Consider the following 13,017-nt stretch of genomic DNA (forward strand, 5'->3'; position numbering starts at 1 on the left):
ATTTCAAATAAATAAATAATGTTGAAATTGAGTAAATAATTGGATTTAGAAATTGCTGGTTAATTTAATTATGAACAGCAATCAGTAATGAATACTATTATAGTGGATCAGTAGTTAGCTACAGTAGAAATACTATGTAGAGTGTATACCGTACTGTATCACATATATCCTAGTTAAAATTATTCTTTTTGTTCCAATCACATATGAAAGACAATTCCTGCTACAAAATGGGAATGGTACAGTATTGCAGGTAAATTACAACACTTTTGTCAAGCATGCTAGCTATAATGGGAAACTCTATAATACTATAGTAAACGAGCTATCACACAAAAAAGTCAGTAGCTGCTGTAACATACACCTAACACACTACCTAAATTGTCAATAAGACTAATTGTGCATATTAACCAGTTAGGATAGTTTGCATATTGCTGGTGGAGATGTCCACTTACCACCCACACAAGAGTTGAAAGGATTACCAACTGTAATGTAGTTGGTATTGCAAACATAAAATGCACTCTGACCCACAACAATCACTCTTCCATTAGCAGGATTAGCAAGAGTTGGACAAGTTCCTACGTACAAACAATGTAATACATAGTCACATGTACTATATGCATACAATATAAATGATAATGAATCATCTATCACCCCTCTTTGCCCCACCACCACCCTACTCACCACCCCACAACCCCACACCTTACCCATCACTGCCAATCAGGGGTGACTGTATCTGGCTGTATAGCTCTGTAGCAACCATTATTTTCATGCAAAAAATTTCCGTGATAAAAAATTTTGTGTAAAAATATTTTAGTATGATTTACATGAATGATTGCTCTTTTAGAGTACTTAGATCTTCTGTAAAAAAATTTAGTTAGAAATTTCTGTACTTACATTTAATAATCATGTCAATTTTTTTTCGCTATATATAAGAGGCAGGATGGTTTAAAGCTCGAAATATATACTCTCCATCATCAGTGTGATTAACTGGATCAAATAGTAGTACTGAGTGTGTCTTGTCTATAGATGAATCAGTTTTGTTGTAAATTAAAATATTCCTGCCTGTTGAAATTTCCTCTTTAAGATCTTTTGATATCTTGCGTATATAGCCAAACTATCTTCACTTCATCTAAGGCATCAACATCATTGGTAGCATTACACATAATGCTAACTTTACTGCCTTCAACTGAAGCTATATCTCTACTCACTGAAGTGATGGTTGGTGGACCTGCAGTTGAATTTTCTGTGCTACATCAAGTGCATTAATTTACAACATACAAAAAGCTAAATTGACTTCAGTGATTAACTAATGGTAAAGATGTTATAACTAAATATTACACTGTTACAGTAATCATCAAAGATGTAATGTTGTGCTATATAGTACTTTGTTTAATAATTAATGCAAATGTAGTCTGCTTAGATTAATTAGTTACTACAGCACCTTGCAAACATTACAAAAATTCATTCGAAAAAATTTTCTGTAAAGAATTACCCAAGACATTTCTCTGTCTGAGCTTCTAAGTATTTTGATTATTCGCCTATCGGTGATTAAATGACACACTACACTCACCATACACAGTAATAGTAGCATTATCAGATACTACACTACCATCATCATTAGTAGCAATACAATGATAGACACCTTCATCTTCTTCTCTGATCACACTAAATATCAGTTGAGGTGATGTGATATTAACAACTCTATTGGAAGGTTTTATCCAGCTACCATCAGATGGTTGATATTTCTCCCACTGGTAGTGAATGAGACCCATTCCTGTAGCTAAGCACTGTAACGGATTAACATATTTACTGCCTGCTCTAATGGTGAGGTCCATTGGTGAACTGGTCATGGTTGATGGTGCTACATACCCATGTAAAAAGATGACAGTGTTGTAAAACGAAATTCCAAAATGTATGATTCACTTACTTTTTGCATCTAACCAAATACATTTTTCAGTGCTACCATCTTCATTAGTAGCCACACAACAGTACCATCCTTCATCTGATAATTGCACAACAGGAATTGTCAGTTGATACATGATAGTTTCCTGATTAGTATCTGAATAGTTTCCAAAGGTGAGAGACTGGCTGGCATTAGAGGAAAGGCTGTTCCCATTTACCTACTTCCACTTGTAAGTAAGTACTCCAAAACTTACTGCTAGGCAGTACAGACTATATAGCAGTTTTATGAATTACAACAGAAGAGTTTTCCAAGGGTCTTATGATTTCAGGTGGAGGTACTAATGATTAAAAATGATGAAGCAGTAGTTGCATACATTGTCACAAAACCATTATGTAAAATTTATAATGGTTCCAAAAATGAACCCTAGTATTATTATTTACATAAAACAAAGAAACTGGGAATTGAGGCAGCAAATGCAACATGTGCAACTATTAGTAACTATATTGTAAAACAAGAAATTAATTTTTCATGGGATATTAATTTTGTGATTTCTCTATTGGGAAAAATCTTATCCACAATATTTTTCCAGCCCATGCATAGACTTTCAGTAGGTTTGTTTCTGTGAAATGGCTTTAGTATATAGCTAAGATCATCATCAAAAAGTACCACAAATTTCTAGTTAATAACTCTTGTTACATGGGCCAGCCCCCCCAACATTTAGTAGTGCTGTGAAGCCCTTTAAACACCTATCATAAAGGCACTTTGATACAAGCAAGAACAGGTGAGTTATGACACTCCATACATTTAGTATGCATGATTTAGGCATGCAGACATGTTTACAACATGAAAATATGCTTGTTCCAGTACAAAACCATTGGGAGTGGACATATGTGCATATCTTTGATAGGACTGTTTTTGGCGGGGGCTCAGGTGGGCTTGAGTCAAATATGCTCAAAGTTTTGCCCAAAATGCTTTCAGGGATTTCTGAAAAGTTTCACCTATTATGCACTTGAATGTTCCCATTATGCTTGCATTATTCTCCTAGGTTAGCAACATTTCTTACAATTATCTTGGAAAATTTTAATCAGTGAATGCTCTATTAGAGTATTTCACTACAAGGCGACTGTTCTATTAGAGAATATCAATCTAAGAAGCTATGTACAATGCATTTGAGTGCTCTATTGCAGTTTGCAATTTGATCTATTTTCATGGAATCAAGCTCCACAGTCTGTAATATTCACCTAATATGTATGCTGGCATACCACTCCATCCTATTATGTTTTTATTATGCTGAGTTTTAAATACATGAAACGCAAATTAAAATTCAAATTACAGTGGCCCCTACATTATTTGGCCTTTGATTATCTGTTAACAGAACTGTGGAAGTGACTGTTCTATTAGAGTATTTTCCCAAAGTGTATGTTCTATTAGAGTATTTTTACTGAGCTCTGTTTATAAATGTATGGGCTTTGTTTATCCGAATCTTTCCACTATTCGAAAACACCTAGGGCCCAATGAATTCTGATAACAGAGGTACCACTGTAATAACAATCCAGGTGGGAACATACAACTGATGTATGCCTGACCATTCTCTCTGTGGCATGTATATAATTATTGAGTGGTGGTGTTTAAAATGTGAATGTGCCAAAACTATCTAATAAACCTTCAGTCTCTAATAATAAATGATGCTGTCAATATTTTAACAGATTAACATAATGGCAGCTATTTCTTGACTGTCATCTTTGATTTCACAACTTTTAAAAACCTGGCTTTAAAGGGTACACCCTTTGTACACCTGGCTCCTTTCACATGGATTAGGTAAACAAAAATTACATGTACGTTTGGAGTAAACCTTAACAGATAATTAAAACTCCTGCCATGTACTTTAGTTATTACAAGTATTTCTTTACTTAACAATCCTGAAAACTATACCTTGTACATGTAAACTGACATGCTGTGTAGTAGTTTCTCCAACATCATTTTTTGCAATACAATAATACTCCCCACTATAATATCCAGTCATTCTATTATTAAATCTCAGTGTACTAGTAGTAATAGTTCCTGATATTGTGTTTCTCTCAGTGGCTATAACAGGAAGAATTGGTCCAACTTTATTCCATAAAATCTGTACATCAATTGCTTCAGCTGTACATTTAAACTCATAGGATAAATGATAGTTGTTGACGATAATATCCGATGGCTGGTTTAAATTAAAATTGATGGAACAGTTGCTGTGTGTAAAAAAAAGCCGAAAACAATTTATAGTAACCAACAGTAAGCCAATAAAACATGTCTGTATAGAGCAAAGGTAATTGTTTAATCATGATATTTTGAATTATGAATTGACAAGTTTGTCCTTGCTTTCTATATTTTTACATAGTTCAGTAGTTATTGGCAATGAAAGCACAGCTGCAACCACAAATGAACTAGTAGTTGGAAGAGATATACACAGTCGTACACTGAAATGAATGCAGACACAAACATGGACATTGTTCAATCCAGCTTAACATGCTAATTAGTGTGGTAACACCCTGAGTGGCATGCACTTGGCAGGTTTAAGCAAAGTACACCCTCTGGGTGTGATCATGGGTAGGTAAAAAATTGGACTCAGGGACCTGTTAGTATCGCTTTTCTTATGATTTTACTGATAATAATTATGCACTTCATGACGTTTATATACATTCTATCTCTGTTGGTTTTGATGTCATGGGTCTCCGCAAGGGTAGATCATGCCACTTTTCTGTCACAATAGGAGATTATAATTAGGACCTACTCCCAAAACTTTTTCACACTACTCCATCACATTGTCTGCCACTGAATAACTTTACATGGCTGTTTAGCTGCCCACAAATTATCGATTAAACATTCTCAAAAGTTAATGACTATCAAGATTGGCTCTACGCTACATAGTAGGTATCCTTAGTGAAAAATGAGTAATCCATAATAAAATTTGTTAGTCTATAATAAAATTATATTCCTTACATATTTGCAAATATGTGGACAGTCTAGTGTAATGTATGACATGAACTATATGTGAAGACAGCATGTGAGTATGGAAGTGCAACTAGTGTAAAACAATAAGGGCACAACTGTTGTACAAATGTAAAGGAAATTCGCCTGCAAAAACAGCATTGTTGTAAAAAAGAGTGCATCCATGTAAAGTAGAAGTAACTGAAAATCAAATCTGTCCAAAAGAAGTGATAATAAAGAGCAGAACCATAAGTTACATGTTAAAACTTTGTAGCATTACTTAACTACATGTCAATACTAGACTTCACCAATTACATGTCTGATTTCTATTATGACATATATACCTATAAGCCTCACACATGCATGGCTTCACTTTGGTATCACTACTTTTTGTTACAAGTGTACCAGCTACTTAAAGTAGGCACACTGTCATTTTACCACTGGTATGGTCATTGAGTAGCTACACATAATAGATCATGTTAATTTTAATACCATTCAGTAGACATTCTCTATACAAATATAAAGTGTATAGGCTTCCTGATAACAATAAATAGCTTGAGTTTGGCCCCCTTTCATGTACGCTGCTATAAAGTGAAGAATGGCAGCCAAACTCAAGCTATTTATTGTTATCAGAATGTCTAAACACTTTGTATTTGTATAGAGAATGTTTACTAAATGATATTAAAATTAACATGTGGATATAAAACCTTGTAGTGTTACTTAACTACATGTCAATACTAGACTTCACCAATTAAATATTTGATTTCTGTTTTGACAGATATACCTATAGGCCTCACACATTCATGGCCACACTCTGGTATCACATGTTTCATTATACGATACCTGTAGATTAAAAAAAAAGTTAATGTGACTGTTTTGTTAGAGTAGTTGACTACTGATTCAGAAGTAGCTATTAGAGTACATGTCTGTCACAAATATTGATTAACAAAAAGTATAAGGCAGATATATAATTATAATGTGACTGTGACAGATCCTGTTGAAGCAGATGTTACAGTAACACATCATAGCTGCTCAATTCAAAAAACCTTTAGGCCAATGAAACTTGATTACCAGTTTCTCGCTCAGATTTTTGAAAATTTGATGCGGGCGGGCGGTTATTATTCATTATTCATTATTTTTCCAAAAGCACAACACACATCCAAACATGAATATTTCTGCCAAAAAATAGTGAGATCTACACTGATTACTCTTGCATTAAATAGCTAAGGTACGTTACTAATCTATAACAAGTGATTTTTCCATTAGAGTATAGCTGATTGCTCTATTAGAGTAAAAGTGACCGTTCTATTAGAGTATTTCGATCTGAAATACCAATAATGAAATTCCATGCGGGTGTATCAAAAGCATGCGGGCGATGACGCGAAACTGCTAATCAAGTTTCATTGGCCTTAATGGTTTTTTACACAAATAGCAACACTTGTAGATTGTTCTGAACAATAATTTTGGTGAAAAGATTGAAATATTCTAATAAAGCATGTGCAGTCCAGGGTAATCTAATGTAACGGTCACTAGGCTGCAGTGGAAACCATACACTTCTGCATTATACAAGTACTTCTCTAAATTACTACCATGTATCCCAATCATTGTAACCAAGAATGGTATATACATTAAGGTTTGATTTTGGTCACCCATTATGTATGGTCAACTTTGGTAAATACAAACGACAAGATCAACTTACATAGGATCCAAACATTATATAATTAGGATCTCTTCATACCACTATAGTATGTTCACGTTGAGCTGAACCCTCAAAAACATTTAATAACTCATGGATGCAATTACACACGATCTTGAAATTTGGCTCATTTGTAGTACTGCTTGACCCACTAAAAAAATTTCAAAATCTTGTTGTTCAAGTGTTAGACATAATATTTACAGTCAATCAAAATTTTGACAATACATTTCCTATGGGAAGCCATATAAGTACAGTGTCCAATACAGCCCTTTCCCGAACTTGTAATGGAGCCAAACCATACGTGTCTGTTGTTGACACCTTTGCTGTTATCAATAATCATCTAGTTGGCTGAAATGTTAACTCTGTTGAGAAAAATCCACTTTTAATTTTTAGCCGATTTCAGGATTCAGCTCAACGTGAACATACTATAAGCACACTGTAGAAAGATGCTAAATGTTGGAATGCTATATGGATCTATAGAATACTATAACAACTCCATGAGAGATGACTCAACTATATAATGATATTGTGTGTATATACATACAGACACATAGTGTAAACTATCAGACTGACTGTGACATAAGTGCAAAGCTAAGGCTTTATCATAATTTATATAGTGACTATTCTGACAACAGTGTCAGTTTACAAGTATCACTATGTGTGTGTGTTGCTTAAGAGATCTTGTCAATACATACGATGTTGATGAAGAGGGCATAAGCAGTGGAGTGCATCATTGTGGTTTGGGAAACAATGAGGAAATGGCCACTTCTGAGTGAACGTTTGAAGGATTTGTCCTCCCAGGATACTTCACTTACCTGTCCTCAGTATTCAGGTTGATTACTACAGCCATCATCTTGCTGATAGCTGGTGGGTGTTCTACACTATCAAAACTGCAAGAAGTCTGCACAAGCCTCATAATATCTTTGTGGCTAACTTGATGACTGCAGATATGATGATGGTATTTTATGCATGTCTGTCATCTACTACTACAACAATGACCTTAGCCTTTGTGGTTGGAGAGAAAGATTTTTCCAGTTGCAATATTCACAAGGTTTTGTATCTTCCAGCAAATGTGATCAACTGCACATACTTGACAATATCACTTGATAAGTTGTTTGCCATCACGTTTCCTTTCAAGCACATGAGAATGATGACACCTTGTGCTATTGGCTGTCTGATAGGAGGTTCCTGGCTATTGGCTGCAGTTCCTACTATAGTTGGATTAGTCTGTAATTTTGATGGTTACACTGCAGTCCCATATGGCACCTGCCTTGCATCTGGATATGCTTTCCTTGAAGCAGCTTAGATATACATTTTACCTATTATTTTGTCATCATTTCTTACAATTGTTATCAATGTGTTCTTGGCTGCTAAGGTATACAAGGTTCACAAGCAAATTGAAAAGGAGACCAGATTATCAGGAATTAACCACCGAGATCAAAACTGATAATTCAAACCAGAAGCAAGCCAACAAAATCCATTTTAAGCCCATCATAACAATATTAGTTGTTGTATTGGGGAGTGCATTTATTAATCTTTTCTTTCCCCTTATGTATCTGTTGGGTAGATATCTGATAGAAGCTAAAGCTTATAAGGAGTTTATGGAATTTATCATTGTTCCTAATATTATTTTTGTAGTCCTCCTTCTTCATCCACTGGTGTATGGGGTGTACTTCAAACAAGTTTGTGAGCTGATGATGAGATGTTTTAGAGGACTTATATGCTTACAACCAGTCAACACTGCAACTGTTGCATCTCAGCCACCAAGAATTGCATTGATGTGACATCTATTATAAACCTGTACAAATATGCTGTTGCCATTGTATATAATCTGCTATGTATTTAACCACTTTAACAACCACATTATTTACTCTTGTTGTGTGATAATGAAAAACATGCAAATCCATCCGAACCAAGTCTCATATGTTCCAAGAATGTATGTTTTAATGTGATTGCCAGCACTGTTATAGCCATTTATTTCACAACCTTGAATTCATAATTGTAACCAAAGCTTGCACTGTATTTGAAGTACCAGTACAGCAAGACTGTACTACATGAACTTATTCTGCAATGTCCATTACATCAGTAAACACCAATGTTACACCATACTGTATGTGACTGGGCTTGTGAAAATAGGGCATGTGTTCACATAGAGTTTGTCAACTTTTTCAAACTTTCATGACTGGCAATACAATTTTTATCACTTAATTGGCTAGAGTACTGCTATGCCAGCATAATGTTTCACACTAATACTCTCTAATAGAACAGTCACTTTGTAGTGAAATACCCTAATAGAGCATTCACTGATTAAAATGTTCCAAGATGATTGTAAGAAATTTGTTAACCTAGGAGCAAAAAGCTTAATGGGAACACTAAAGAGCATGAAAATTTTTGGAAATTCCTGAAAGCATTTTGGGCATATTTGGCTCAAGACTATGCAAGTTAGAGAAGGAGGATATTTCATTCCAGTACTGAGATGTGTGACTGGGTGTAGTTTGTGCCCACATGTCCCATTTTTTCAGGCCTGCAGCTTGTCTCACATAACAATACAGACTGGATCTGTGAAAAGGGTCAATGGTCTTTTAAATTGTATGTATGCATGTAAGTAAGGTATCAGCTCAAAACATTGTCACAATGTACCCATAACATACCATTATTGCTTGGTGTAATTATGAAGGTAATAGAGTAAAAACATGAGGAGTTATGATTAGTTAAAGTAGGGAATTTGTAGACCTCTTTTCACAGATCCAACCACAACTATGTACCCAGTGTACATGGTGTATCATGATCACAATAGTGATAACACAACTCAGAATGTGCCAGGTACAGAATAATACCTTCTGTCAAAAAGTCCTAAGGGATAACTAATAATGATACAATAATGATTTTAACTAAAATGAATGTCACACTGTGTATCTATGAAAGCTACTGTGGTTAAATATAGAAATTCAAACAAAAGGGGAATGTTATGATGTTCTTGCAAATCAGTTGCACATTGCTGGTGGAGAGATCCACTTTCCACTCACACAAGTATTGAAAGGATTTCCGACCACAGTAAATCCAGTATTGCAAACATAGAATGCACTTTGACCAACAACAATCACTCTTCCATTTACAGGATTAGCAAGATTTGGACAAGTTTCTGTAAACAATAAAGATGTTTTAGTAAAAAAATAGTTTAGCATTAAAATACCAGACCTCTAAAATACAACATGGCAGGACTGTAAGTAGTAGAGGTCACCCTGACAAAAATAGCATTTCCTAACCACTATCATTACCCTCCTCCCCTCCCCCTATCATTAAAATTGTACACAATGAAAAATACATTTATGAGCATGTATGGAAATTTGAAAACATAAAATACAGAAGAGAGAAATCAAATTAAGTAAATTTTACTTATGTATGTACAGTATACTTTAAAATTCTTTATCTTGTAGTGGCTCATGATATAATGAACAAACAATAGTGGAGTGAGTTTAACAGAACAAGTACAGGAATAAACATCCACTAGATAGATAAGTACTGTATATTTTCAAGTGTATGCAACCTCCCTTGTTTCACAACTTTTTTTTCTTTGATCCCTAATCAAACTTAAAAATTCTAATTTTTATGTACACTTGCTTTTGTAAAATTATTATGACCGATGAACCTATACACCCTGCAGATGAATGAATGGTGCCAGGCTTATTGTTTTGGTCTTATTGCATGCCCCAAATGATTACTGAAATAGCTAAGTGGTAGGGATGCGGGAATTATGCCTTTTGGGAATAATGATGGGGTAAAAGACAGCATTTTGATGCACTTTCAGAGAATAACTAGAACAAAATTGAGATACTCTAATAGAACAGCCACTTACACTAATGTATAAAATAATTGGCATGAATAGTTCATCATACAGTACAATAGTATTGTATAGTAGGGACCACAAAGGTTTGGGTGTGGCCCACAAAATTCATCACCCAAAACCATCCTCAGTTTCTTTGACAATGACAATGCATTCATTCTTCATGGAATTAGCAGTGCTCTCCTATGCATCTTTGCTGACAGCGAAAGGTGTCGATTTGGTGGTAGCATGTGATGGCTCCCCTTCATAATGGAAATCATCCGTATTTTTCATAGTGGATATTTTGAATACAGAGGTGCTTTTCGAACAGTTCTTGATTTGTACTGCTGTGTAATGGGTTGAACATAGCCGACAACGAAGTGTAATGGATACTTCATATTTCACACAATTATTGGTAGCTGGCATGCGACGTCATTTCTTTTGATGTGGTATGCGTGGGTTCACCAGTCATAATAATTTTATTTTCAGTGTTGGGAGTAACGCATTACTTATGTAACGCGTTACGTAATATTATTACTTTTGTGGTAACAAAGTAATATAACGAAATACGCTATAAAAACAAGTTATATAATGCAAGCTACTTTACTTACAAATGTAACGCGTTACCTAAGTAATATAGTTACTGTAACGAGTATAATATTACGTAATATTATTACTACAAGTAACGAAGTTACTAATCTCGTTAGTTATCTTCTGAGTAACGCCTAGCCACAACGAAGTAACGAGGCCTACTGAATGAAGCTTATTCGCCAGCTTCTTACTTACAACCAAAATTTGCATATTGTCCAACAACGAAATCATGTCACGTGATTAGGTGGTAGTTTCACATGTGACAGCTTAAGGCTGTGGACACAAAGTATTATATTATATGTAATATTATTTCAGTTACTTTATTTTATGGGTAATATGTAACTGTAACTAAATAGTTCTGTTGCAAGTAATATGTAATATGTAACTAGTTACTTTTACAAAGTAACTTTCCCAACACTGTTTATTTTACAAAAAAGTTAACAAACAAGTACACAAAGAATCTGGAATTTTCAATCAGAGTAGAGACCAACAGTGCTTCAATAAAAAGTACTGAAACAAGCTGGAGTAGTACATGATATTATATTGCAGTATGTAAAACAACAAAAAGTGTTATATCCCTTCTGTGCTCAAGATACCAAATACCATAAGGAAGATCACATTATATAGTTCTTATTGTTTTACTGTGATTTAACCAATACTGTCATAGTGCCATGAAGTTGTTGTGAGGTTAGTTTCATTGACCAGAAAAGTCCAAACTTTAATACGTACTGCATCTTTGTTAAACATCTTTTTTCTGTCTTATATAGCAACGGAAAGTGCATTTTATTTCCTACAAAGTCCTTTACAGTTTATTATATGAAATTTATTAATATGACTGACTAACACTAATGTCCACAGCCACCTAACAGAAGCCTTCATGCAGACAAGCGTGACTCAGTAATGAAAGATGCTCAAGACATGACTTTTTTACCATTATAGACATAGACATTGCTTGGCCCATGCAGCATTCCCCCCAGTAGGAGTAATGCATTATAGTATGTTCACGTTGAGCTGAATCCTGAAAAACAGCTAAAAATTAAAAGTGGATTTTTTCTCAACAGAGTTAACATTTCAGCCAACCAGATGATTATTAGTAACGGCAAAGGTGTCAACAACAGACACGCACGGTTTGGCTCCATTACAACATTGGGAAAGGGTTGTAATGGACACTGTACTTATATGGCTTCCCTATAGGAAATGTATTGTGAAAATTTTGATTGGCCGTAAATATTATGTCAAACATTTGAATAACAAGATCTTGAAACATTTTCAGCGGGTCAAGCAGTACTACAAATGAGCCAAATGTCAAGACCATGTGTAATTGCATCCATGAGTTATTAAACGTTTTTGAGGATTCAGCTCAATGTGAACATACTATAATTATGGGCTTATGTTAGTCCTTTTTGAGACAGATTTCTTTTGATTATGGATTGTATTACTAAGGTGTGTGGGTGGGTAGTACAACAATGGCTTCATGTGTAGTTTATCACACAGTGAAAACAACACATGAACCCATGAAATTTATGAATGTTTTATGAAAATCATCTATAATTTTTGCACTATGTCTCCAGCAGTTGAACTACATACGTGAGTGGATTGATTGCAGGAACACTTCATTGGTATCAGGGAGTTTGGAAAGGGGAGGTGCACCAGGATTTAAGCATGGGGTCTGGAGGGCACAGCACTTTTTTATACATTTTACACTGAAATTTGTAGCTTTGTGTACAAATATCCAATATTGTGGTAATAAATATTATGCTTTCTGAGTGCATTTTATAGTAGAGCGGCATAGTGCGACAGTTGTGCACTTTTTGATACAATTATAACTTTCAAGATATATTGTGTTTCTTGTGACATAATTTTTTGGATATAGAGCCATCGCATATTTAACCTTTGGTGACCTTTACAGCCATTTTTTATTGAAAATTTCACAATTTTTGTCTTTATCTCCCTCAGGCATCATTTTGCACAGTTTCAAATTAAAGGTGCTGCTAAAATGAACTACTCGGCTTTTATTGAAGTCAATAAGTGATTGCA

The 13,017-nt window shown here is 34.7% G+C and overlaps 2 protein-coding genes across 2 annotated transcripts in view; both read right to left on the minus strand.

Moving 5' to 3' along the window:
- Positions 1–408: 408 nt before the first annotated feature.
- Positions 409–2,036, minus strand: LOC136262814 (leucine-rich repeats and immunoglobulin-like domains protein 1). The gene is made up of 3 exons (XM_066057260.1): positions 1,925–2,036; positions 1,568–1,858; positions 409–572 (listed from the first exon to the last, which is right to left on the minus strand). Exons 1-3 carry the CDS (start codon positions 2,034–2,036, stop codon positions 409–411), a joined length of 567 nt encoding a protein of 188 aa, XP_065913332.1.
- Positions 2,037–9,424: 7,388 nt separating this feature from the next.
- The window catches only part of LOC136262903 (hemicentin-1-like), a 49,060-nt gene continuing 45,467 nt past the window's right edge, over positions 9,425–13,017 (minus strand). Inside the window, exon 9 of the mRNA XM_066057356.1 lies at positions 9,425–9,708. Coding sequence (XP_065913428.1) covers positions 9,551–9,708 — 158 coding nt within the window. The 3' untranslated portion in view covers positions 9,425–9,550. The remainder of the gene's footprint in view (positions 9,709–13,017) is intronic.

This window comes from Dysidea avara, chromosome 1 (genome assembly GCF_963678975.1).
Source record: "Dysidea avara chromosome 1, odDysAvar1.4, whole genome shotgun sequence".
Classification (NCBI taxonomy): domain Eukaryota; kingdom Metazoa; phylum Porifera; class Demospongiae; order Dictyoceratida; family Dysideidae; genus Dysidea; species Dysidea avara.

Coding starts and splice junctions, on each gene's coding strand:
- LOC136262814 (XM_066057260.1), bottom strand. CDS start 2,036: ATGTATCAACTGACAATTCCTGTTGTGCAATTATCAGATGAAGGATGG. Junction 1,859..1,924: donor TATTTGGTTAGATGCAAAAA/GTAAGTGAATCA, acceptor ATGGGTATGTAG/CACCATCAACCATGACCAGT. Junction 573..1,567: donor TGCTACTATTACTGTGTATG/GTGAGTGTAGTG, acceptor GTTTGTACGTAG/GAACTTGTCCAACTCTTGCT.